Source organism: Pelodiscus sinensis, chromosome 26 (genome assembly GCF_052426305.1).
Source record: "Pelodiscus sinensis isolate ZL-2025 chromosome 26, ASM5242630v1, whole genome shotgun sequence".
NCBI lineage: Eukaryota > Metazoa > Chordata > Testudines > Trionychidae > Pelodiscus > Pelodiscus sinensis.
Window position 1 is genome coordinate 15,331,462 of NC_143077.1, and position 27,958 is coordinate 15,359,419.

A 27,958-nucleotide genomic window follows, 5' to 3' on the forward strand; every position below is an offset into this window, starting at 1 on the left:
AAGCCTAAAGAATAGATTCTCTATAACCAGAATAGCAAACTGCTTACGTCAATACAATGAAATCTTAAAAGGCTTTCCTTTCGGCATATGCAAGTCTCAGAATATTAGTGAATATTCTCCACTGCCAATAAAGTCAGTGGGATTTGTAGAAGCCCAGAAACTTACGGGCTTGGCGCCTGCAGATAAAATTTAATCATATCCAAGTTCTCTCTACTTTGATTTAGACATAGCAACAGGATGCTACTTATACTTTCAATTGTAATGACTGCCTCTTAATAAGATAATCTACAACAGTCCAAGATTCAAGGATCCAATTGATGTTACTAGTGTTTTAATTAGCAAGGCTAAAACCAGCATCACATGATCACCAGTCATGAATAGGACATGTAAAATAAAATAAACTGCCCTCCCAATGCGATTTAGTGACCTGGGAATAGCAGAGTGACTCATAACTCATTGAAGCAGACTAGAACATTATTTGTGGCCAAGATTAAGTCCAAGAACTATAAAGGGTGTGTAAATGTCACCTAGTCCCACTGTTGCCTTAAAAGAAAAATAAGAGATTTAAAACAAATCAAATATTAGCCAGTCATATCTGAAATCCAGAGAATTAACTCTTCATCCCCTGAATTTGGTTCTGTAATAATATTTTGTCCCTTTATACTACTTTTTAGAGAATTTCAAATTGTTTCACAAGTTACAGTACAAATAACCAACTGAGCCTCACAGCCTTTCTGTAGGGTAAGGTATACCTGTTTTCAGTGTGAGAAACAGTTTTCCTTTACCACAATTTTTTTTTTCCAATTTTAAAAAATGTCTCTGTCCTGAATTGGGACAAAAAGTCAAAATTCTCAAAAACTTTCAAAAATCAAAAATCCAGAAGTATTTTTTGTCCAGGTTAAGCAAAACATTTTGTTCTGATTTTGACAGCTTTTAATTTATTATTTACATTGAATTAGCTTATTTTAAAAATAAGTCTGCCTGAACCACAAATCTGCAATTTTGTTTTTATTAAAGTGTCAAAATAGAATGCTTCAACAATTTCAAAACCTGTTTTCCCCCTCCATATTTTCCTGAATTGCACATTTCTTGAAACAAATCCTTTCCCACAAAGAGTATGTTGTTATTAACTGGCATTTTTCAACAAAAAATGTTGAGTCAAAAATTGCTGACTGGCTTTATTCATTTTATATGCATGGAAAACTGAGGCAGAGAGGTTGTATGACTAATTCACTCTGCAGCTGTGGGGATCCATTCTTGACTTACTGCATGTCCTTGGGAAACCTATTTAACACCCCTCTGTACCTCAGTTTTCCCATCTGCAAGGTGAAAGTGCAGATAACAATGCTTGCTTCTTTTTCCAGAGGACTGTGAGATTTAGAACTGAAGAGTGCTTTATGTGCAAAACATTATCATTGCAATGCAGCAAATGTCAACATTACAACTGGAAGTAGAACATTGATAAGTCCCCTCCCTCTAACCACCCGAATGCACCACCTCCATAGAAAATGCATAGGATATATTTTATTACACAACTTACAATGCTGGGAGTCAACATATTTTATGTTACCAATTTATAGCAACCCAAAGCACTACTTGCAACTAGTGGTGTCAGGGCAGTCTCCTATGTTGGCACCATGGGGTTAATAATTCAGGGATGTTGCATTAGAATTATCAACGCTGAGAAAGTATCTAAGGGGCTGACAACCTCTTTGAACAGTTTGACGTGAGCAGCTGGCATCCGTTCCTCTTCCATGTAAGCAACCCAGTTCCACACTGTCTTCTTTCCTGGAACAACTGAACAAGCAAAAACAGAAAGAGATAATGTTTATCTCATGGAAGACAGAGTGCTGAATGGAAGACAGAGAGCAGCCATCTCCTCCCATTCCTTGTCATTCACAGAATCATCACTAAGACCATCTGGAGCAGATCCAAATGCCAACCCAGCAATGTTTAAATAGTAGGTAACAAGAGCCTCCGAGGAATTGAAAGCTCAGCCGGGGGCCAAACACATCTGGTGACTGCTAGCCCCACATCTTTTGAGGAAAATACAAATCCCAGGTTTTATTCTGACTGCATTTATTTTTCATTAGGAAAATGATGTTCAGTGATATGCCAATTAGCTGTGGCACACTAGCTGTTGGCAAGTTGCCATTGGAGTGTCGGTGCTGCAAAGCTTGGACAGCCCTAGAACAGGATCTTAAAAAAAAAGAGGAAAATAATTTTTCCACCCAATGCCTCAGAGCATGGAAAAGGGGTGGGACTCAAACTGAAAACAGCCCAGGAAAAGCACACAACAGCAGCTGAAAATAAATCCAAAATGAATCAAATGAAAAACCAAAAAACTTTTATTTAGCGGATATATTAGTTCAAAGATAGTGAATACAATCACAAAGCAGTGTCTGGTTCAGTGTAATAGAAGCACACATAGAAAAAAAAACATTTTAAATAGCTATTAAAATTATCTATATCTGTCTCCCTAGAAGTCCATAATAAATCTCAAACCCATCACCTTCAAAGACTGTAAACAATTCCCTATTTATTTTCATTACATCTTCTATTTGGTGTGATCCAGGTGTGATCCAAAACCCATTGAAATCAATGGGAAAAGTAGGGACGATAGCGTGTAGTCGTTTAAACAATTAACTGATAAGCCTGGGTTTACTGGTTAATCCAAATGACTACACACACATCCCCTGCCCCTTGTTACCGCTGTATCAGAGGAGGTAGGGGAGGGGAGGTGGGAATCAGTGTTCATAGGGAACCAGCTTTTAAGATGGCTCCCTGCAGGTGCTGGCTCCAACAAAGCCATCTGCCCCCACCTCCTGTTTCCCACAGAGGCAACAGTGTTGGAAGGGCAGGCAGGAGCTGGTGTTCAGGGGAGTACAGGATCTTGTGGAGCCACCTGTCCCCCCCCCCCCACCCAGTGCTGCTGCTTCAGCTAGAGAGGCAGCAGTTCTAAGCCTCTCTTGCCTGAGGGGAGCAGGCAAGAACCAGTACCTGAGGGAAGCAGGCTTGTAAGCCAGCACCCTGCACATGCCAGCTCCGCGGAGTGGCCTGCCCCCTCTTACTGCTTCCCATAGAGGCAGTAGGGGGGCAGAAGAGAGCTGGAGCTCGGGGGGGAGCCAGCTTGAAAGCCCCCACGACTCTGCTGCCTCTTTATCAGAGGCAGCGGAGGAAGGGGGCAGGCAGGAGCTGGTGCTGGCAAGAGGCCAGCTTAAAAGCTGGCTCCCCAAGAGCACAGGCTCTTGCCTGTCCCCTCCCCCCCCCCCAACTTGTGTGTAAATGTGTAACTGCTAAAAATTCAACCAGTTACACATTTACACAAAAACATGTTAGTTAACATCCCTAGTGAAAAAGACTCCTATTGACTTCAATAGGCTTTGGATGAGGCTTATTTTTTCTAGGTTCTTATATTGTGCCCAACATGGAAGCAAGAGTCTGTGACATTCCATCTGATCTACTTTTTATATATCAACCTTCTGTAGTATAATAGGTGCCTAACAAAGGTTTTATTACTCTGAATGTGTAACAGTCTCCACCGACCTTGTTTTTTCTGTTTAATATGATCCATTTTGCAACAGCGGATAAAGTTTGCAAACAATAAGAAAAGAGACCATGAGCTCAGCTCACCTTGTTTTAGAGGTTTAGTATTTCTGCGGCTTTTCATATTATTTGATTTATTCTTCTCCTAGACACAATATGATTAAAAAAAAAGTTTAGCCATATTGTTGTCTTCCCCACCTGGTTATTTCTCAATGAAGGCAGGATAAAGATATACCATATTACTAACAAAAATATTGACTGCCATTATTTTTCCTTAAACCAAACCTGTGAGTGCATTACAGTAACAGTGAGTTCTCTCATATATAGTTACATTTTTACCCTAAAGCATATGAAAGTGCTTTACAAATTGTTTCCACTAAAGCTCATTTAAATAAGTCAACATGGTGTAGTAAAAGACTGAAATTTCTGTTCTAATGGATTGGATTCATTGTCTGCACTGCAGAATTTGCTGCAATAAGTAACACTGCTATCCTATCCATTAGATTCACACAAATTTGTGGCCATCTATGCTACTCAGAAAGGATATTTCACCAGACATTTAAGGAAATAAAAGTTCCAAGTAACTGCTGTCACAAAAAGACTCCTCTAGAAACTTTATTTTTCTTTGAACGTCACAGATTATATCTGGTAACTATTAAACTACAAAAAAAAAAGTTAGTTCACCTGGTTGTCACTTCTAAAAACATGGACAAATTGGAGAAGATCCAAAGAAGAGCAACAAAAATTATTAAAGGTCTAGAAAACATAACTTGTGAGAGAAGCCTGAAAAAATTGGGGTTGTTTAATCTGGAAAAGAGAAGACTGAGAAGGGACATAACAGCTTTCAAGAACCTAAAAGGCTGTTACAAAGAAGAAGGAGAAAAAATATTCTCCTTAACCTCTGAGGTCGGACAAGAAGCAACTTAAATTGAAGCGAGGTTGTAGAATCTCCATCACTGGAGATTTTTCTAAGAGCGGGTTAGGCAGACACCTGTCAGGGATGGTTTAGATGGCAGTTGGTCCTGCCAGGAGAGCGGGAGACTGGACTTGATGACCTCTCAAGGTTCCTTCCAGTTCTATGATTTCTTGGAGCAAACCAATAAAGTCAAAATTTGAAAAGCAGAGCCAAAACATGTCCCAAGAATCTTTAAAAGATTTTTTAAATTGGGGCAGGAGAAAAGAAAGGGTGGGATGGAAAACGCAAGTAGTTTTGAGGTCTTGCATACAACTGCTCAGATAAAAGCTGAACAATGGGAATGAATTCAACCATATGCAACATTTGAAACTTTAGCCTGTGCCACCAGTAACTACTCCAAGTTAGGGATATGAAGGACTAGTCAACTATCCGATAAGCAAATGCTTATCGGATAGTCGACATGATAGTTGAGTAGTTGCTTCCTCCCACCCCTTGCTGCCTCTATGAGATACAGGCAGCAAGGAGGGAGAATAAAAGGGGGGTATTTCAAAGTGGCAGCGCCATGCGGAGCCCGAGCTCAGCTGGGGAGTCCCCAGCTAACCCTGGGCTCCTTGTGGCACTGCCGCTTTGAATGCCATGGGGAGCCTGGCATTTCAAAGCGGCAGTGCCGTGCCGGGATCAGCTGATGACCCTGGGCTCCATGTGGCGCTGCTGCTTTGAAATGCCACCATGGCACTTCGAAGCGCCTCAAAGGCGGAGGCACCCTATCGACTAATCCAATAGTCAATGCAATTACCTGATACTTAATATCCTTACTCCAAGTGAGTTCAGTGTTTCAAAATAAGCAAAACAAATGAATGCAGATAAAAATATGACTTGGCAGCTTGCATACCAAGTAGCAGAATATGGACCTTTAAAACAAAGGACAGCAGATTTTTGATTATATGAACACTAATCTTGTGAACTGCTTCTTTCCCTTGATCAGAAAGGTACATGAGCATGTACCTGAACAGGAAGCAGAAGTGTCAAGCACTCAGAGGATGGGTGTGTCAACCTTCCCATGTTCTAGTGAAAGTGCCTTTATAATGGACAAGTCATGCCTCAGCAATTATTTTGCAGTGTTTTGAAGGACAAGGAAAAGACAAGGTGGTACAACTTCTACATTTGAAAAGAGTGAGAAGAGATGGTGGCAAAGACAAGATGCAATTTTCTCAAGCAAAAAATATCTGCAATTTACTTCACCAGTAACTACATACATGCTGCAGTGTTTTCAACACTGGGGGATATTTTTGTTTTCCCATTATTAGTCTCCAGCTATTTTAATGTACAGAAAGGTCTGCAGATGCACATGCATTGGATGGTCTAATTCTGAACTGAAGTTCCACTGTTTCAGATGTTTTCTGTACAGTTTTCTGTATTGTGGCTTTAGATTATACTCTTATGTACAGAGGCCTTGTCATATATGTATTTTTACTACTGTAAAGGACTGTACTTTGCTGGTACTAAATATGCAAAATATAAGTGTGGACCAATTATAGTCTAAAAGCTCAATTGCAACCTCATATCAGCTTTTCACCAACATAACTCCACTGATTTCAGTGGAGATATTCCTGATTCACCCCAATTGTAATGAGCTCAGACTTAAGTCCCAATGATTCATGGAGCCCACTGGTGTACACAGAATACACCTCTTTGATTTGATATGATTTATGAAAGTAGCCTTGTTTGTTACAATTCAATTGAAACAAAGTGGATGCCAATCTCGTTTACCTCATCATCATCTACGTTCTCCTCCTCATCCTCAGAATCCAGAAGAAGTTTCCTCTTCCTTTGGAGTTGCTTGAGAGGTTTATCAGCCTCATTAACCTGGCAGCCAATGCTGACATTAAGGTTTTTGCTGCTTATTCTGTTTCTGCAATCAACTGGGGTGTCTTTAGAGTCACTGCAAACAGCCACAATTTAAAATAAAAAACCCATTCTATAACCAGTGTATGGATTGTGTATAGGGCTTGGGATGCCAAGTAAGAAGTGAATTTAATATTTGTGGGAAGAAACAGATTTACTTATATATAGGCTTGGCAGGATTCACTTTTATCAGTATAAAGTCTGTAAAATATTGATTTCACTGTGCACATATAAAAACAACTAGAAGATTTTTCGTCAAAAATAATCTGAATATACAGATAGGTAAAATAAGAAAAATGCTGTGTGAAACCTTACTAGAATTTGCTTTAAAGATATTTACTATATTTATTCTGATATGTGATGTTGACTATTTGTGTTTTAACGGTTACAAAGCTTTTATTTTTTGTATCTCAGCATTTATGGTCATAAAATTGTCTGAAACTCATCTATAATTTTGCAGAACTGTGAAAATTGAAACAGATATCATTTTAATAAAATGGTTTATTAAAAATAAACACAGATATTACCTGTTGAAATCATAACAATAAAAATTAAATTCTGACAATTCTACTTATATGGCCCTGTCAGCACAGTATTCAATCACGTCACAATCTTTAATGTATTTATCCTCACAGCATTTTTGTAAGGTAGCAAAGTGCTATTATCTATTTTTTACAGCTGGAATACTGAGGCATAAAAGGACTAAGAGACTTGCTCTCGGCCACACAGGAAATCTATGCCAGATAACTTGGGTCTCCCAAGTCCCAGCCTAAAGCCTTAAGCATTTTCTTCATGGGAAATGCCAGGTTGACAGGCTGGGAGGCTTAAATCCCTCAATTATCTCCTGAGCAGATACAGCACACGCAGTGGCAATGCAGCCTGACTTGAGCACTAAATCAGTGTCTCCCAGCCTTTTCAAGGATATGGACCCCTTTTCAATCTATTAAGATTTTATGGACCCCCCCCAAACAATATAGTTGTTCCTGCTGCTTGCACATCCCCCAGCCCACGCTGCTTCCCAACCTGCAGAAAGCAACATGGGTTGAAGGACATGTGAGAGGCTCCATGTGGACCCCCTACAGTACCGCCACGGACCCCCAGGGATCCATGGACCACAGGTTGGGAACCACTGCACTAAATGACCTCCTTGCCGGCAATCCTGGCAGAGAGGCCAAAGATTGAAGTCCTGGAGAGCAAACGCTATTCTTTTCTTCACAGATCGTGCTCCAGGACAGGACTAGCATGAGCAGTCAGCTTTGCACTGCAGCTGTCAGTACTGTGCTGTTACCTGCTTTATTGCTGGCACTGCAATACCTTCCACAGATGCTAATTTCTCATTTAATATTAAATGGAAAAGTGATGTGAGGTTTCTTACTTGTCTTTATGATGCTGAGAACAGGTTCGAGTACAAAACTTCCGATTCTCCAAGCAGTCCATTTGCTCACAGTTTTCACAGGCTAAGATGTCTGAGCTAGGCACGTTGGCTTTGGGCTCTGCAGAAGAGGGACAAGGACAATGATTACAGAAAAATTTAAAAACTGCAACTTTTATCACCTCTCATCCAAGTAGCTCTCTCAATGCCCTTTATAAACTTTCATTAAGTGAGCCTCACACCTCTTGAAAGGAATCATAGAATCCTAGAGCTAGAAGAGACCTCAGGAGGTCATCAAGTCCAGCCCCCTGCCCAAGCCAGAACCAATCCCAACTAAATCAATCTGGCCAGGGCCTTGTCAAGCTGAGACTTAAAAACTTCCAGGGATGGTGGTTCCACCATCTCCCTAGGTAACCCATTCCCATTCCAGTACTTTACCACCGTCCTAGTGAAATAGTTTTTCCTAATATCCAACCTGGACCTCTTCCACCGCAACTTGAGATTATTGTTCCTTGTTCTGCCATCCGTCACTACTGAGAACAGCCTCTCTCCATCCTCTTTGGAACCCCCCTTCAGAAAATTGAAGGCTGCTATCAATTCTCCCCCCTCTCCCCCCGGCATCTTGTCTTCTGCAGAATAAACAAACCCAAATCCCTCAGTCTCTCCTCATAGGTCATGCGCTCCAGCCCCCTAATCATTTTGGTTGCCCTCCGCTGGACCCACTCCAATGCGTCCACATCCTTTCTATAGTGGGGGGGCCCAGAACTGGACACAATACTCCAGATGTGGCCTCACCAGAGCTGAATAAAGGGGAATAATCACTTCTCTAGATCTGCTGGCAATGCTCTTCCTAATGCAACCCAATATGCCATTAGCCTTCTTGGCTGCAAGGGCACACTGTTGACTTATATCCAGCTTCTCATCCACTGTAATCCCAGGTCTTTTTCTGTAGAACTGCTACTTAGCCAGTCGGTCCCCAGCCTGTAACAATGCTTGGGATTCTTCCATCGCAAGTGTAGGACTCTAAACTTGTCCTTGTTGAACCTCATCAGATTTCTTTTGGCCCAATCCTTTTATCAGTCTAGGTCACTCTGAACCTTATCCCTGCCCGCTAGCATATCTACCTCTCCCCTAGCTTAGTATCATCCGCAAACTTGGTGAGGGTGCAATCCATCGCCTCATCCAGATCATTAATAAAGATGTTGAAAAAAACCGGTCCTAGAACCGATCCTTGGAGTACTCTGTTAGAAACCTCCCACAAACCTGACATTGAGCCATTAATCACTACCTGTTGGGCCTGACAGTGTCGCCAGCTTTCTATCCATCTTACAGTCCATTTATCCAATCCATTCTTCCTTAACTTGCTGGCAAGAAATATTGTGGGAGACGGTATCAAAAGCTTTGCTAAAGTCAAAGTATTTCACATCCACTGACTTTCCCATATCCACAGAACCCGTTACCTCATCATAGAAGCTAATCAGATTGGTCAGGCATGACTTGCCCTTCGTGAATCCATGTTGACTATTCCTGATCACTTTCCCCTCTTCCAAGTGCCTCAAAATGGATTCCTTGAGTATCTCCTCCATGATTTTTCCGGGAACTGAGGTAAGGCTGACTGGTCTGTAGTTCCCTGGATTGTCCTTCTTCCCTTTCTTAAAGATGGGCACTACATTTGCCTTTTTCTAATCATCCGGGATGTCTCCCGATCTTCATGAGTTTTCAAACATAATGGCCAAAGGCTCCACAATGACATTTGCCAACTCCCTCAGTACCTTCAGATGTATTAAATCCGGACTCATGGATTTGTTTATATCTAGCTTTTCTCAATAGTTCCTAACTTGTTCTTTCCCCACCAAGGGCTGTCCACTTCATTCCCCTACCGCGTTGTCTAGTGCATTTGCCTGGGAGCTGACCTTGTGCGTGAAGACAGAGGCAAAGAATGCACTGAGTACTTCAGCTTTTCCCACATCATCTGTCACTAGGTTACCTTCCTCATCCAGTAAGGGCCCCACATTCTCTCTGATCACCCTCTTATTGCTAACATGCCTGCAGAAACCTTTCTTGTTACCCTTCACATCTCTTGCTAGCTGCAAATCCAATTGTGCTTTCACCTTCCTGATAACTCCCCTGCATTCTCGAGCAATATATTTATACTCCTCCCTAGCCATCTGTCCAATTTTCCACTTTTTGTAAGCTTCCTTTTTGTGCTTAAGCTCATCAAGGATGTCCCTAGTATGCCAATCTGGTCGCCTACCATATTTGCTTTTCTTGCTGCGCATTGGGATGGTTTCTTCCTGTGCTTTTAATAAGGCTTCTTTAAAATACTGCCAGCTCTCCTGGACTTCTTTCCCCTTCATGTTAGCATCCCAGGGAATCCTGCCCATCAGTTCTCTGAGGGAGTCAAAGTCTGCTTTTCTGAAGTCCAGGGTGTTATTTTGCTACTCTCCTTTCTTCCTTTGGTCAGGATCCTGAAATCTACCATCTCATGATCACTGCTTCACAGGTTGTCACCCACTTCTACTTCCACTAGGTAATTATTATGTCTGATCTGGTATTTAAAGAGAGTGTTTTCTGTTATTAAAGCATGAACTATTCATATCTAAAGAAACTGTAGTATTTTAATATTAGGAAAACTCTGGCTCCTCTGTAAAGGTATCAGAGAATTAATCTCATTGCTCTATCCAGGATCCAATAAGAAGATTTATTTTTAATTCCTTTATATTTTCAGAGACAAGTGCAAATTTTGCTTGAAATTTTTGTCAAAAGTGATTAACTTTTTTTGGAAGGGGCGTGACGCTTGTAACGTCTCGTCTTTAAAAGTCGGTCTTCAAATGTATTTTTCAGACATCCTGAACAGCTCTATTAAGAGGTCCCTGGAAAAGACCAGTTATAGGTCTGCCATTAAAAGTATTTGAAAATATATAAATGGCTCTACACTAGCAAGGAACATGAAAAAGATGAATACAACAACGCTGACTTAAATAATAAGCGTGAGAATCCCAATATAACAGTGTTTCTCAAAGTGGTCCATGAAACCACTTTGAAAAGCTGTTAACTGGCTGCGCTGGTGTGTTTACTCACCAGCGCCGTGGCCACACAGCCTTGCAGCTCCTATTGGCATTGATTCACTGTTTGCAGCCAAGAGGAGCTGCAGGAAGTAGTAGCCTGGCCCACGCCACTTCCCACGGCTCACCTTGGATGCAAACAGCAAACTGGCACCAATAGGAGCCGTGAGGCTGCGTGGCCATGGCGCCGGTAAGTAAACACACTGGTACAGCCAGATAACAGGTTTCTCAAAATGATTTCGCAGACAGCTTTGAGAAACTCTGCAATATAACAATTTTACAGCTCGCCTTTATTTAAGTTCTGCATATGAATGCTAAATCCAGATCTAATATTGCATTAGATAACACAAGTCCATGTTTCCAAAACTCAGCACCAAAGTAATGCATATTTTGTTCATCTATAACTAGGCAATGTTGTGCAGTAATTATGCCCTTGGACATGCATGTTGTCTGGCTGCAATCTACTATACCTAATACAAGTGAAGCTGCATATTTTATGCTCACAATTAACTGCTTTAACACAGTTAGATGGAAACATGGTCTCAAACACTAGAAAAAAACAGTCAAGTAATATGTACTGTTTCAATTCTTCCCTGTCCTTCATTCACCAAGGCTTGTAATATCTTGCCAGAAGACTGAAAAATACATTTGCATTTTATAGTTTACATTTGATGCCTCAGAGAGGTAAATATAGACCTCAGATGGATTTGGCTGGTATTCAGCAGATGCAGTCCATTTGTAATACATCCTAAACTCTTTCCATCTTCCCATGCAGACTTGCTGATTCCAGACACAGGGAAGGCAGGTAAAGGGGAACTCTTACATAAAAGGTTATGCCTGCAGAACTCTGCTCTCTTGGCAGGCACATTGTCAGGGTTAAAGTGTAGCAAGGCTGTCTTACTGCTTGTCTCTGCATCATCAGACCAGATTTTTAGCCTGATGGAAAAACATCTTTTAGTCCAGCAATGGGCAACCAAGACCACTGAGTGGTCTGCATGAGTAGTCCTCCTTTGTCTCAGTGGACTGCATGATAACCAGTGGTGGACAACCTGCAGTCCACGGCCCACTCGGAGGCCCCCGTGACTTTGTACCAGGAGTTCTAATCCCCAGCCTCCAGGTAACTAGTGTGCACGTAGTCATTAGGATTAGCCAATAAACCCAGGTTTATTGGTTAATCATGTAAACAACTATATGCTAACCTCCCTAGTAGAAATATATTTAAAAACAGAGTGATTCATTAAATGATCAACACCACACTGCATATGCTAACACATACGGTATTGCTACAGGAAGTGCTTAATAAAATATGTAATTCCAGTGTCCTGTTATGCAGTGTATTTGGTCCCTCAGCAGTGCACAAAACTCACCTTTGGAAGCAGTGCCAGCGACAGCAGTGGCTTTAGAGGCAATGGAGTAGAAGTGCCAGGATTGAGGCTGGCTATGCTGGTGTTTATTGCTGGAGCCCAGAGAGTTTTTATGGCTTCTGCTTCTACTTCAGTAATGATTTCAAGTGTTCCAAACTCAAACGTAACTGAAGGTAACAAACAAAAGAAAAGGCTAAAGAACACAAGCAAACTAAACAGCAGCAGACTGGCCTGAAAGGGGAAATGATAGTGCATGAGATTCAATTCGCAAGCAGAGCTGGGACAAAAATGCTATTGGCAAGAGAAATTGCTTTTCATTCAACATTGAGTCATAAAAAAAAATCTTATTTTACCAGGAAATGCCTGTTCTATGGTGGTCTCATAAAAAAGCTATTGATCCACTTCAGTGTTAATACTGAAAAGCTAGGCTTATTCTTTTGTGCTTCAGATTTATTTCTCCTTTATGTAATTCAAACCTTTGACATTTCTAGCAAACAAACTGGAGCAACTTATATGCCCTCTGAAAAAGAGAAGCAACTTGGCCAAAATCCCTGGTCTGAGTTTTTAATATTAGCCTATGATGAATAAATGGGTTATAATGTGGTTACCAAACAGAAGCAACCTACCTAAAAATCTTCTAACAAGTAGGAACTGTTAAGAAAGAGGTTACTTGGGCAATAATTTTGAAAGGGGGGGGCCACTTCACAAATTTCGGAAGTGGTCGCGGGCCAACCTGGAAGGGGTAGGCCAGGCAGGGTTAAGAACTACCTTGCTGAGTATGGTGACCTTATTTTCTGAACCAGCTGCAGCTAGTAAGAACAGTTTAATTTACATTATGAAACAGATTAAGTGTTTAACCTGAACATGATGGACTCACATTTCCCTGGTACTCATTTCTAATGTTCTCTTTGTTCAGTCCGCTCCCATGCCTTGAATTCTGTGGGGAGGCATGGTAGTCCTGCCTGAGTTTAAATCATTCTGTGCCTCTCAATTTCTGTTGTAACTCTCCCTCACAAAGAAAACAGGCAGGGAACCTATATCCAGATCAAATGTCAACCTCTATCTCGATTGGTTCTTTTGTACCCCCGAACGACACCTTTACTAGGTACCTGAGTTAACCCCTTAGTCACCAGGGGCTGGTCAGCACTCCTGTTCATGACATAGCTATGTCTAGAAACTCTACATTAACTGAAGGAAAGTCGAGAGAAGCTCTCCCCCCCCCTTGCAACTTTCCAGAAATCACACTAGGAATCCACTACTTTTTTGGTGACTCTAACTCTGTTTTGTCACAGGAGTAGCTGACGGGATAATCATTCTAAGGCAGGGTTTCCCAACCTATGGGTCCGGACCCAAATATGGGTCGCTATTACATTTCAAAAGAGTCACCAAGTGTCTCTCCAGGTGGCTCTTAAGGAGCCAGTCACATATTTGAAAAGGTAGGCTGCACAGCTGGCTTAGTCTTAAGGAGCCATTCACCTGAAGTGGTACTCAACTTAATTGGTTTAACAACCTTCAGGCAAAAAAACCAAAACAAAACAACAAATGGTCTGGTAGCACTTCATAGACTAACAAAACATGTAGATGGTGTCGTGAGCTTTTGTGAGCACAACCACTTCTTCAGATGACCATGATCCCATCTACATGTTTTGTTAGCCTATCAAGTGCTACCAGACCATTTGTTGTTTTTTTCTGTACAGACTAACTTGGCTACCCCCTGAACCATCAGGCAGTTAAACCAATCAATTGAATTGAATACCATTTCAGTGACTCAGAGCAGAATAGGAAAATATCCCTGGAGGTGGGCTAGGGAACCCAGAGAAGCAGCAGCACCCAGCTCAGGTAGGTGGGGGTGGGGGCCCAGGTGTCCGGGAGGTCTGGTTGAGAGGTTTTCAGTCACCCCAGCTGGGGTTCCCATGGCTGGTGTTGGCTGGCAAGGACTCTGCCCTGGCCGGCTTGCAGCCGTGGGGGGGCTGAGCAATGCAGAGGAATGCTCAGGCAATGGATATGCTAATGAGCGAGGCTCCAGGGACAATGGATCTCTAAATGCCAAAGACACACCTGGCCACTGACCATATGACCCTCTGCAGCTTGGAAGAGACCAGTGATGGATATAAAATGCCATGTGGCAGACTCCATTTTTGTCTTCAGTTTTGCTCCTACTCCCAGATGCAGCCTTACAGGGAACAACAAGCCAGAAAGAACCGTGGACCCATCCTGACATAGGATGTACACCAGAGACTTTTAAGATAGCAGTTTATAACATCTCTGCTTAGAGCCTGTATCGAGAATTGGGTGATTTGATGCATGTAATGTATTATCCTTTAACAACCTTACTCTCATGCTTTTCTTTCTTTTAATAATAAACCTTTAGATTTTAGATTCTAAAGGATTGGCTCAGAGTGATATTCTGGGTAAGATCCAGAGTATAAATTGGCCTGGGAATTGTGTCTGGTTTCTTGAGACCGGAAGAAGTCGTTGGGAGTATGTGAGATTGGGTTTTAAAACCCCTCACCTGTGTGTTAGGCCTGGGGCTGATTGGGGCATAGCAAGAGCTGGGGTGTCAGAGGGGTTTTGCTCGTGAGGCTTCTGGCTGGCCAGATTGGCAGCTGAAGCATTCAGTGTGAATGGTTTGTGGCCTATTTGGGAAGGTCCTCGGTTTGGGGCTGTAAAGAGCCCCAAGTTTGAGCAATTCGTCCTGAGCAGACGCCCTCAGCCGTGCCCACACCCAGCCCGGTCTGTCACAGCAGGGAACTGGGGAGTATCTGGGTTCTAGTACAGAGGCGTAGTGAAGGGGGGGCAAGCAGGGGCAGTTGCCCCCAGGCCATGCTGTGCAGGCCCACCTGATGCTTAGATCAGTGAGCCGGGAGCTGGGCCATGTGCTGCCACCTTGGAACACACTACAAGCAGAGGCAGCTGGCCGGGCAGCAGGAATGGCCTCTTTAAAAATAAGACTAACTCACCCATCCGGTTCCTCCGGTGCCTGGCTCTGTGGAAGGGGGATTTGTTTTGAGGGAGTGTGTTGGGGTTGCCTAGCTCTGAGGGAGGGAGATATGGTCTGGGGCGGGCACTGGGGGTGACTGGTTCTGGCATCAACTGGTAGAAAACCTGCCAGTCTCCAGTGGCAGCCCCTGGTTGGGCAGGCAAGGGCCAGGGGGCACGGAGCAGGGAGTGGGGGGCCAGAGGCATGTAAGGGCAGGCAATGGCAGGGGGAGAGCACAGGTTGAGGGTGGGTCTTGGGAGGAAGAGGTAGCTCAGGAGCATTTTGGGGGGGAGGGACAGTGTGTGGGTGGGGCATTGGGGCAAGAACAGCAGGATGGCGGATCACGGGTCCAGGTGCTTGTGCCCCCAACCCCACTTTTTGGGCACTTCTGTGATTCTGAACTTGGAGAGCTGGGCCCGCCACAGAGCAGTGCCCAGCCAAGGCAAGGTACAGCACATGTTAAGGACCCGGAGTAAAGTGATGGCTTGGCTGGCAGGGAAGCGAGAAGAACTTTGTATTTGTGAACTCCACCTGCAAGTGCTGAGAACTGAGGTGTGGGGAGCCCCCTCCCCTGTATGCTGAATTTGCCAGTGACCCGGCACCTGGAACCCGGTTCTCTGCCCATTAACTTTCAGCCACTCACCCACCTGTCGCTGGACCACCTCACTTGATTTCATACAGACACAAAGTGCTGTCTAGCAACTGATGGCGCCATCCACCTACTGGAATGGTACCAAGCCTGCGTGACTAATGCAAGGCTAATCCTCACCAGCCCTCGCTCTGCCCATTGGTAACACTCAGAGGGCTCTCTCAAGGAGGCCAACATTGTTCCCATTTTACAGCTGGGGAAACTGAGGCACAGAAGAGGCTGCAGCATGCCTGAGGACACATACCAGGCCAGTCTAGAAGCTCAATTTCCAGTGGTTCGGGGGCTGTTTACACAGGTAGCGAAGGTGTGACCGCAGCACAGGACGGCATAACACGGCTCGCTGTAATCTGGCTAATGTGGGGAACAACCGTGGGGTTGGGGGCTTCAGCAATCATGCCCTGGCTAGTTTGTGCTGTGATCAAGCTGCCCCTTCTCAAAGGAGACAGTCCTGGGAGCTGCTCACCGGCCCGCAGTGCAGCCCAACTAACAGCTGCGAGAGGCAGAAACTGATACCCAGCAGCCACATCTGCCCCCGCTTCTCCCATCCACTCCCCTTGTGCTGTGACACATGCCTAAAGGCATCATAGGGCCCGGCCCCTGAGATCCCATAGTGTGGGAGAAAACAGGGCCTGATATGACCCTCAGTTCAAGGGATCCACTTGATGGAGGGGCCTGGCACCAAAATCCCACTGGTGCACAGAAGGCTACAGGACCTCTCTAGGGGCGCTGCCTCCAGTTCAGTCCCAGGGCAGGGGGCACAGGCTGGCTCACAGAGGTATGGATGGGCTTGGGGACCCGTCCCCTCTAGGGGGCACCGGTTCCTATCTAACCCCATGTGAGCAGTATAGAATCACAGAACACTAGAGCTGGAAGGGACCTCGACAGGTTATAGAGTCCAGTCCCCAGCCCTCACGGCAGGACCAAGCATCCAGGGCTTCTCAACACATGGCCCACTGGCCACATGTTGCCCACAGCCCGTTTGTTTACGTGGTTTGGGTTTATGTGGGGATCAACACGCAGCCGGCGGGTGGGAGCCAAAACAAAAAAGTAGTCTATGTAATGGTCTTCTGTTGAGATGCGTTTTAGTAGTTAAATTTTTGGACTGTCAAGTGTTGTCCTATGGGTGGAAATCGGATAAATGTTGCATTTTATTAATATCAGCAGAATTGACTTAAATGGGGCTTGTGTGTCATGCAGTCTTGCCTTAATCTTTGTATTCATGCCCGTCAGCGTGAAACAAGATATTTGTATGAATCAGGCTTCTCACATTTGCTTATAATTAAAAAGAAATATCGAAATAAATTAAACATAGAAAATGATCTTCAATGTGCACTCGCCACAATTCCAAGGATACAACAGTTAGTAAAGCAAATGCAAGTTCAACCACCCTATTAATTTAAGTTCGGGTGAAACTGTTTGGTAAAATATTAAATGTTACTTGTTTTTTTGAATAATGTGTATTATGTTTCTAATATTTTTGTAACACCTGTGAGACTCCCAGGCCCAGATTGTGACTCTGAGTGTGAATCTCAGGCCCGTGAGTGAGTGTGCCCCCCAGATCCCTGAGCGTGAGACTCTCAGGCCCCTGACCGTGAGACTCCCAGCCCGAGTGTGACTCTCAGGCCCTCCAGCTCCCCAATCCCTCCAGCCTCTGAGTGTGGGGTTTAAGCCGGGGGGTGGGGGAAGAGTGTCTTTCCCCGACCACAACTCAAATAAATGTAGTTTTGTTATTTTATTATTAATGTATTTTCAGTTTTTCTATGAGGAGGGGGCACAATTTTATATTCTTGCCTCAGGTGCCAAAATTAGCTAGTTACAGCACTGCCTTCCTGCCCCCTTTTTGAATTGCCTTGGGTCACCAAGTCTTCCTGAATTGTCAAAATGGGTCCCCATCTGGAAAAGGTTGGGAACTGCGGTTCTAAGGCAAGTCTTTTTTTCTAACCAAACGAATGGAAATGTGCTAACTTCAGTGTGTTACTAAACACAGAATCATTTTTTTACCATATTCCTTGATGTCTTACTTTTATGTCACTACATTACCAGATAACAATGCCATCTTTCCAGTTTAAGGCACCCACTACATCCAAGCCTGCAGTCGGGGTAATGGTGGGTTTTCTTGCTGACACACACTGTTCATTCATACATCATTTAGCTTAGTCTTTGGGTATGTTTGTTTTTTAAGAAAGAAAACTAGGGGTTGAAAACAAAAGAGGCACAGAATCATAAGACCTGTCACATTTCATGAAGGTTTTTAAGAGTGATGCTGCTTATGCTCCATATAGTTAATGGCTTTCAAACGATGGGAAAAAATGTTAACATGTAATCTGCCTAAGACACTTTTTAAAACACAGTTTGAGGTATGAAATAAAATTGCAGTTTCAGGACAAAATTACAAAACAGAAAGCTATGACGCTCAATTGAGTTTGCACAATTATTGTTCATTTTACAGTTTATGGGCAAATCCCTGGCCTCTCTCAAGTTCATGGTGCTTTGCCATTGACTTTAAATAGGAGTGGGATTTGGCCCTATGTCAACACAAGCACACAAATGTGCACACACACACACACACACACCCCCACACACACTGCTGTGGCACTGGGGTGCCTTAAACAATTTTAAAGAGCAATATTATCTTAGCAGCACTGACAGATTGTAATGTTATTGGTACTCACCTCCTACAGTGCTTACACTCTAACAGCTGCTTTTTGCAACCATACAAAAGTTAAGTAAAAGTCTCCTGCAGGAGAATCAACTAAAAGATATATTGCTATGTGGATTACATATACAATGACAGCAATTGTAATAATATTAATATAGCATTTTACATACAGTAATCATCAATAAATTGTACTTCAATTGCCTTGCATATACGTTCTGAATATGAATACAGAAAAAATGCTTTTAAAAAGGGAATTCATTTCTCATTATTGAACTAGAAGTTTTATTTTTCCTATGTAACCTTGTATTTTAGTAAAAATAGTCCATACCAGTGACATATTCAATTTAATCTTTGCCCTATAGAACCAGGCCTCAACTGCCGTGGGGAAATCTCAAAATCTCTTTCACATTAGATTATCAGCATGTTCCAAGGCAGAACTTCATTTCACTGGAGGGCAAAAGCTCACCTTTAGGATAGAACAAGTTTCACTGTCCAAGCAATCACGTATCTCCAATCCAAGCAGCTCTGGGAATGCTGCATGTTTAACATGATTCACTATTTTGTGGGGTGGACATTTGCAAACAGTACTTCCAAGCACCTCTGAACAAAACTAAGTCCACTGCTGACGTCAACTACGTGGCATCACAAACTGATTATTTCCCTTTGGGGTGGTTTGTTTTCTCTACATTTTTAAATTAAAAAAATCAAACAAAAGACAATTCCTTTTGTACCCCAAGAGTCTGGCAGAGATATTAGCACCATATACTGTGATCATGATGAGTCGGATTGAAGAACCCGGAAATTTGTTAGCTACATTTATGGTCCAATTAATTATTGAAGGTGCTCAACAACTTCAATTCCCTTTTACTTCAACATGAGATCGCTCTCTCTCTGTCTCTCTCTCTCTCATATATATATAAAAAAGTTTTTCCTGATGGACAATACAATGTTCCTGCTGAGTGACCGAATGACATCACCACATCATCAGAATCAACAGGCTCCCTCAGTAAAGGGAAAGCAGTCAGAGAGAGTAGGTAGGTAAGCATAGTGAGCAGAGGGCACAGTCCCCTAGTAGAATCATACTATCAGGCTCTTAGTGCCACTGGTTAATAGATGAGCAAACAAAGATTCTACTAAGTTAATACAGAGATCACATGATAGCATATAATTTACCAAGACACACTGATATAATTACTCAGGATCATCCATCATCTAAGTCTTCTTCATCTAGCTCCAACCCAACACATGAATATTTTGATACAGACTTAGAGGGCATGATGGATCTGATGGATCGGAGGAGTGCTGTCCTTTCCTAAACATCCCAGCATTCAGTAACTAAAGGGTTAAATCCAGGTAGCTAGAAAATGTTGGCAGGGAGCCAGGAGAACCAATGAGAAGAAAGTATTGAGATTTCAATTGAAATGGGTGCCTGCCTGCTGTTTTTGCTGAGTTTAAACCAGGAGCTAGCTGGGTGGAGGGGAAGAGATGCATCGAACCATGCAGAAATACTATGCCTTTAAAAAAAAAGGAATACTTGGGCCTAAAACTGGATGGGACCTTGGAAGTATGGCTATGTGAGTAGATAGGGAATGTTTATTTAGATACAATCATGTTATTTTCTTTGTTATGTTGTTTGGATAAACTTCTCTGTGCTATATCCATGTGTCCCCTCACCCTCATAAACTGTAACTTTAAAGTTGAGTCCCAGGGAAGAAATTGTCTGTGCTTTAATCTGTTTTCTCTATTGCTCTATAACATGTAACAACCAAGTACGCTTTACCAAGTATATCTTTTTTGTTTTGTTAATAAAATCACCTATTTTCAGGCTATGATTTGATTTCTTGTGTGCTGAAATGTAATAGGAGGTCTGTGAATGCGTGCCTAATAAAAAGCTCTCTTGTGGTAAGAGCCTAGGGTACTCCTTTGGAAAACGTTGCCAAGTGCTTTTTTCCTGGGTTCAAGAAAAAAGTTTTTTGTTTTTTTGGGGGGTGGTAGCAGCCTCTTTCCCAAAGTCAGGGAATCTGTGACCTTAGAAGTTTTTAAACCTACCCCTGCAATAAACCCCATTGCCAACTCTGTCCACACATCTATACTAGTGACACCAGTACAAGACCTTACCACATAAGCCATCACATCAGAGGCACATACAATTGCACATTCTCTAATGTGATATATGCCATCAAATGCCAGCAATGCCCATGTGCTACGTATATTGGCCAAACTGGGCAGTCTCCACAACAAAGGATTAATGGACACAAATCAGATATTTGAAATGATAACACACAGGGGCAGAGAGGAAACAGGTGGCTTAAAAGTCAGCACCCTGCGCATACTGGCTCCTGTGGAGGGCCCTCCTCCCCACCCCACAGTCAGGCTGCTGCCTTTAACACAGAGGCAGCATCGTGGAGGAGGCGGGGGGCAGTTGGATCAGCAGAGAGGGGGTATGTGCATATAACCAAGAGGGATAACCAATGAGCCCAGGCTCATCAGTTAATCATGTAGTCGGATACACATTCACATCCCTACTGTGGAATGGGAGTACTATTTTTTTAATCCCATTCTCTCCTCACTCCGCATTACTCACTCCCACATTCTCTTAAATTTTCATTCCTCTTCCACTGCTGTGGCAGAGGGTCTTGCAGGACGCACAAGATTCCCAGACCCACGGCAAAGCTCTAGAGTCAGTTGTACAACTAGGCAAATAGGATGAGTCATTATACCCTCTGGATGGCCTCTTTACACCCTCTGTGGTACAGATATGCTGGTTGAGAAGCACTGGTTTAAACTATGTGAGTTATTTAAAATGAGACCAATCACAGCATTAGAAAACACAATGTATTGAATAGCCTCATACTGACTAGAGCAGGACTAGCTAAATCAGGCCTTTTTCATCCCTCTGTTTCATAAATCTAATTTTAAAAACTAGAAAATGTTATAATAAAGAAATTATTTTTCTTATAATGCTCTTTTTCTAATCCTCTATCAATATAATCTATATTACAATAAAACCAAGATATCCCAGTGTGACGGCGCGTAGGGGTCCCCCGTCTCCTGCACCCCGAAATGGCACAAACAGACTGCACCAGCCGGTGGACTAGAGGAAGTTTATTGGATACAGCACAGCACAGATGTAGTCTGGTCACAGAGCTGGGCTAGGATGCCTCAGGCCCCCTTGAGATGGGGGAGACTGGGCCCCTAAACTCCAGCCTCTTTCCCTAGGCTCTCCTCCATGCTCCCAGACAGTAACTAACTAAATTCCCTTCCAGCCCTGCCCCCCAGTCAGGGCAGCCTTCCACCTTCCTTTGTTCCTCTCCATGGGGGGTGTCTGGCCACTGGTTCAACAAGTTTGGCACTACCTTTGCATAGTGAGGTTTTCCCTGCTGGGTCTTGCTCCAGACAGCAGGGGTCACCACAGCCCAGCAAGTACCCCCACTACGTCACAGTTCTCCCCCCTCCGAGAGCGAACTGAGCAGGGTCACTCCGCTTGTGACCTAGGGAAGTTCGGGTCCTCTGCGTGGGAACCCGCCCTGGGGACATGGGTGCTCCCCTTGACTCGGGCCGGCCGTGGCGAGGCCCCACATGAGTTGGCTTCCCTCTGTCCACTCGCCGCCCCGCTCCAGGGCGACTGGCACAGGCCTGTCCTTGGGGGTCACACCCACCCTTCCGCTGGCCTTGATCTCTGGCCAGGGTCTCTCGGGCCGGGGCCATGAGCCCAGCGAGCCTTCTCTGGACAGCCAGGGCAGCTTCCACCCCCGATGCTCCATCCAGGGAGGTCTTCCCCTCCCATAGCTCTCTCAGCAAGCCCAGAGGGTCCTCTATCTGGGGTAGAGACCCCCAAGCCGCTTTCCTACTGTCTTGGGCCTTTCCGCCCCTCTGGCAGGAGTCACAGGACCGGCAGTACCGCTGCACGGCTGTAAAGATTCCCGGCCAATAGAAGTGCTGGAGCAGCCTCAGCCGGGTGCTCCGGATCCCCCGGTGGCCCCCAACGGGGACGTCGTGGGCCAAATACAGCAGCTTGAGGCGATACTTTCGGGGGATGACCAGCTGCCGCTGGACCCTCCATGCCCTCACCTTCCTGGGGGGAAGCCATTCACGGAACAGGAGTCCACGCTCCTGCAGGAATCTCTCCTGGCCACCTCTCCCCCGGGGCTGAGCTGCACGGAGGCCAGCCTGGTCCCTCAGCCTCTGCAAGGAGGGGTCTGCCTGCACCTCAGCCTGGAATTCAGCTGCTGAGGCACGGATCGGGACCTGTTCCCCACCTTTGCCTAGGTCCGGAGTCCCAGCCTGGCTGGACCCCGTGTCCACTGGGATGGGACCCTGAGGACGCTGCCAGGAGTCCTTCCCTGGACCCACGTTGTCAGCCCCCCGCTGGCTCTGGCTCCGGGCGGTGACTAGAGCCCGCTGGGATTCATGGGGCCACTCCTCTAGGTCATTCCCCATCAGCACCTCGGTGGGCAAGTGCGGGTGCACCCCCACTTCCTTGAGGCCTTTCTTCGCCCCCCATTTCAGATGCACCTGGGCTACCGGCACCTTAAACGGGGACCCATCTATGCCCTTCAGGGTCAGCTGTGCGTGGGGTAGTATCCGCTCTGGGGCCACTATGTCGGATCGGGCCAGAGTCACCTCCGCCCCCGTGTCCCAGAAGCCCGTCACCTTCCTACCATCCACCTCCAGGGGTATGAGGCACTCACTCCGCAGGGGCCGTCCTGCCCCCACCCGGTACACAGAGAAATCCGCCTCCCGAGGGTCAGGCCTCCCAGGGGAGGTGCACTGAGCATCCTTCCCCTCTCTCTGAGCTGAGGTTTGCCTGCCAGCCCCTGCATCTGGGGCAGCCTGCCCTTCCTCCCGCCCCAGCCAGTTAACCCTGGAAAGTCCCCGGTCCTGGGACCTGGTGCACTGAGCCCTCTTGTGGCCTTTTTGCCCACAGCGATGGCAAATTAGGCTTTGGGCTGTCTCTGTCCAGGCCCTGGCTGGTTCTCTGGGGTGCAGACGACCTGTTCCTTGGTCTCGCCCCGTAGTTGACTCCCTCCGTCGCTCAGCCGAGATCCGGTCTCTGCGCGATTCTCTTTCTCTCCGGAACTCCCGTTCACCCCCGGACCGGCTCTCCATGAACTCATCCGCCAGTCTCCCGGCCTCCTGGGGGTTCTCTGGTCTCCGGTCCTTGAGCCACAGCTTCAGTTTGGGTGGGCACGCTTCATAGAGCTGCTCCATCATGACCAGCTTGAGCAGCTCCTCTGCAGTCTGGGCTCCGACTCCAGACACCCATTTGCGGCAGTATTGCGCCAGGCGGGCGGCCAGGTCCACATAGGTCTCCCGTGGCCCTTTCTGTACCCCCCGGAACTTCTTCCTGTACATCTCGGGGGTCAGCCCGAACTTGTGCAGCAGGGCCTCCTTGACTCGGTTGTAATCCCCTGGCTGTAGGTCCTCCAGCTGACTGAGCACTCCGGCCGCCTCCTGGTTCAGTGCGGGGATGAGCTCCTGCAGCCAGTCAGCTGGGGGAACCCGTTGCAGTCCACAGGCCTTCTCAAAGGCACTGAGGAACCCGTCTATGTCGCCCATGTCCTTCAGTTGGGCCACCACAAGCCTCTCCAAGCACCTGGCAGTCCCGGGACCCTGGGGCCCATCCGCACTTGGCGCAGCCGGTACCCCGCCGGTTCTCCGCTCTGCCATGGCCAGCTCATGCTGTCGCTGCCTCTCTCGATCTTGGCGCTCCTTCTCTCGGTCCTCTACTTCCAATTCCCTGATCCGCAGCTGGATCTCCAGCCACCGCAGCTCCGCTGGGCTGGCCCCTGCCCTAGATGGGCTACAGCTTGCAGGCCTCCCGGGAGACGCTGTCTCATCTCTCCGGTGGGTTCCAGCGTTCCTTCCCCTTTCTGAGACTGACACACTCTCAGGGGGGGTCTGGCTGCTTCCCCTGGGGACAAGATCCTGGCCCTGTGGCTGGTCATTATCTTCCAGCTGGGTAATCAGCTGGGCCTTGGTTGCTTTCCGCACAGGCAAGCCCCTCTCTCTGCACAGCCCCACCAGCTCTGCCTTCAAGAGTTGGGCGTAGGCCATCTGCCCGCTGGTCCCCTTGGTGCAGACTCACCAGTCTAGTGCTGCAGCGCCCCACGATTCCCAGGAACCGCTTCGCTCTGTCTCCAGCACGCCTGGCTCCAGGGCTCTTGGTTCTACTGCGCCTTGTCACTTGCCGCTGGAAGCTCCATCCACGGGGTGCAGTGCATCCCACCCCTGACACCAGTGTGACGGCGCGTAGGGGTCCCCCGTCTCCTGCACCCCAAAATGGCACAAACAGACTGCACCAGCCGGTGGACTAGAGGAAGTTTATTGCCTCTCCAGGATACAGCACAGCACAGATGTAGTCTGGTCACAGAGCTGGGCTAGGATGCCTCAGGCCCCCTTGAGATGGGGGAGACTGGGCCCCTAAACTCCAGCCTCTTTCCCTAGGCTCTCCTCCATGCTCCCAGACAGTAACTAACTAAATTCCCTTCCAGCCCTGCCCCCCAGTCAGGGCAGCCTTCCACCTTCCTTTGTTCCTCTCCATGGGGGGTGTCTGGCCACTGGTTCAACAAGTTTGGCACTACCTTTGCATAGTGAGGTTTTCCCTGCTGGGTCTTGCTCCAGACAGCAGGGGTCACCACAGCCCAGCAAGTACCCCCACTACGTCACACCCAGTAAAGGGAAACAATGTTCCATTAAAAAGAGACTGCAGAAACCAGCTTGATAAAATTAGAAAAAGCTTTAGTCATGCAAGAACTTTTCCCTTTTGCTCCAGTATGTGTGCGTTTCCCTTGAAAGTTACAAAAGGACCCTGAAAACACTACTGTGCCAGAAGACTAAATGTCCTCTCGCTGTAGTTTAAAATGTGGTAAAACTAGAATGGAAACTTCAATTCTAAACAGCAAATTCAGATTCATAAGTGATGCAAATAGCCTGAGAGACTACAAGTTGGCTCCCTGCATGTGCTGGCTCCCACGGAGCCGCCTTCCTCTCCGCCCCCACACTGCTGTCTTTGATACAGAGGCAGCATCACAGGGAGGGGGCAGTTGGCTTGGCAGGGGAGGTAGGAGTGTGCATATAACCAACAGGGTTGACCAATGAGCCCAGGCTCATCAGTTAACCATGCAGTCTGATACACATTCACATCCCTACATCACAGTCCAGCTCTTTGTACTTTGACTGGGCAAATACAACATAGATGGGGCAAATATAAGGTGGATGCATAACTGGCTGGATAACCGTTCCCAAAAAGTAGTTATTAACGGTTCACAATCCTGCTGGAAAGGTATAAGAAGTGGGGTTCCACAGGGGTCTTTTTGGGACCAGTTCTGCTTCGCAACTGGGTTGCAATTGCTTTGAAGGATAAGGTTATAATTCAAAATCATCTGGACAAATTGGAGAAATAGTCTGAGGAAAACAGGATGTAGGACAAATGCAAAGTTCTCCACTTAAGAAGGAACAATCAGTTTCAAACATACAGAATGGGAAGCGACTATCTAGGAAGGAGTATGGTAAAAAGGGATCTAGAAGTTATAGTGGACCATAAGCTAAATATGAGTCAACAGTGTGACGCGGTTGCAAAAAAAGCAAACATGATTCTAGGATGCATTAACAGGTGTGTTGTGATCACGACACGAGAAGTCATTCTTCCGCTCTACTCTGTGCTGATTAGGCCTCAGTTGGAATATTGTGTCCAGTTCTGAGCACATTTCAAGAAAGACGTGGAGAAATTGGAGAAGGTCCAGAGAAGAGCAATAAGAATGATGAAAGGTCTAGGGAACATGACCTGTGAAGGAAGACTGAAAGAATTGGTCTTGTTTAGTTTGGAAAAAAGAAGATTGAGAGGGGACATGATAGCAGTTTTCAAGTATCTAAAAGGTGTCACAAGGAGGAGGGAGAAAAATTGTTCTTCCTGGACTTTGAGGATAGAACAAGAAGCAATGGGCTTAAACTGCAGCAAGGAAGGTTTAGGTTGAACATTAGGAAAAAGTTCCTGTCAGGGTGGTTAAACACTGAAATAAATTGCCTAGGGAGGTTGTGGAATCTCCATCTCTGGAGATATTTAAGAGTAGGTTAGATAAATGTCTATCAGGGAAGGTTAGACAGTACTGTGTCCTGCCATGAGAGCAGGGGACTGGACTCGATGATCTCTCAAGGTCCCTTCTAGTCCCAGTATTCTATGATTCTATGGCTTTCAAAAGCTTGGAAAGTGGTAGCCAGCAATGTCACAGTTCTAATCTTGTCTCTGACACAAAATCACCTTTGGGTCTTGGACAAATCACTTAGGACACACAGCACTTTACTATGATGATGACAACTGACCCTTTCCCTTAACCATCAAAAATTATAACTCAGTCTGGGCAAGTGATATTTTGCAAGCCTCAACTAGTTTTCTAACTAGGAAAACTAGCTTACCACTGGCATCCCATCAATCAAGCCAGAAACGCAAATAAACAGTAAAACTTGCAATGGAACTAAATTGCACCATAATCTACAATATGTTTGAGAGTATTTGTCTGTGAGCAGCGAGTCTGTCTGTCCATTTGTTCAAGAACTTCTCTGAAACCAATGGTGGGCAAACTGTAGCCCACGGTCTGCATGCTCTGAGGCACCACCTGTGGCCCACAGAACCCTACTGTTCCTTTCCCCCATGCACCTCTTGCGCACTGGGGCACTGGAGCCCCGCACATCCTACACCTCCCGCCTTTCTCCCAACACTTTTAGAGCATGTGAATCGCCCGATTTGCGCTCCTCTCCCTCCTCCAAGGGTTGGAACGCCATGAACAGCTGATTCGTAACATTCCAGCACTGGGAGGAAGAAGGAGGAGTGGGGATGGAGTGCAAATCAGGAGATGTGTGCACTGCAAAAATGCTAGGAGGGAGGAAAGGGGCAGATAAGTGCTGGACTCTGGTGCCACAGCATGTGAGAGGTGCGTAGGGTAGAGGGGGCAGACAGGGGGACTGCGGGGCTGCAGGTGGAGCCAAAGTGGGCAGGGGTTGCTACAGCCCACTGAAGTGAATGAGGCCTACTCACTATTTGTGGTTGCCCACAGGCCCTATCAGAGAGAGGGGGTGGGGGGAGAGGCCAGGAGGCCTCAGGAGACAAAGGGGCCTCAAATTTTGACTTTTTTTTTACCAAGTAATTTCCATTTATCATACACGGTGCAGTTATAACAGAGACAACAAAAGAAGCTATATATACCTGCAAAAATGTACTTAAGTCATTGTGGGACCTCATGCCTTCACCAATTCTTCGGTCATAACTGAGTTTTTATCTGCGTGACTGGAGACTGGAGTAGCTTCTGTGATTAGCGATTCTACATTATGAAACGCTGTTTACAGTCTTTGCATAATTTATAGGTTTGAAAGTCAGTTAATTCTGTTACTGTAAAGTGATTTTGCTTGGTATGAGGGTGAGTTTAACCTTTAAATTAGACCTCTGCATAGGAGATTTTCATATTCCTGGTTTTTCTTATGTGTCTTCGTACAATAACTATATCAG

The 27,958-nt window shown here is 45.6% G+C and overlaps 1 protein-coding gene across 4 annotated transcripts in view; it reads right to left on the minus strand.

Moving 5' to 3' along the window:
- LOC102461919 (lethal(3)malignant brain tumor-like protein 3) overlaps positions 1–12,312 on the minus strand; it is a 75,947-nt gene extending 63,635 nt beyond the window's left edge. The window contains exons 1-5 of one of the 4 annotated variants that reach the window (XM_089773486.1): positions 12,172–12,312; positions 7,743–7,860; positions 6,233–6,404; positions 3,634–3,691; positions 1,709–1,797 (exon numbers count right to left, since the gene is read on the minus strand). In XM_089773486.1, the coding sequence (XP_089629612.1) occupies positions 1,709–1,797; positions 3,634–3,691; positions 6,233–6,404; positions 7,743–7,804 (381 nt within the window). In that variant the 5' untranslated portion in view covers positions 7,805–7,860; positions 12,172–12,312. Of the gene's footprint in view, positions 1–1,708; positions 1,798–3,633; positions 3,692–6,232; positions 6,405–7,742; positions 7,861–12,171 lie in introns of those variants that run through there. The other 3 variants (XM_089773487.1, XM_089773488.1, XM_089773489.1) reach the window with 3 other exon arrangements.
- Between the last annotated feature and the right edge of the window lie 15,646 nt (positions 12,313–27,958).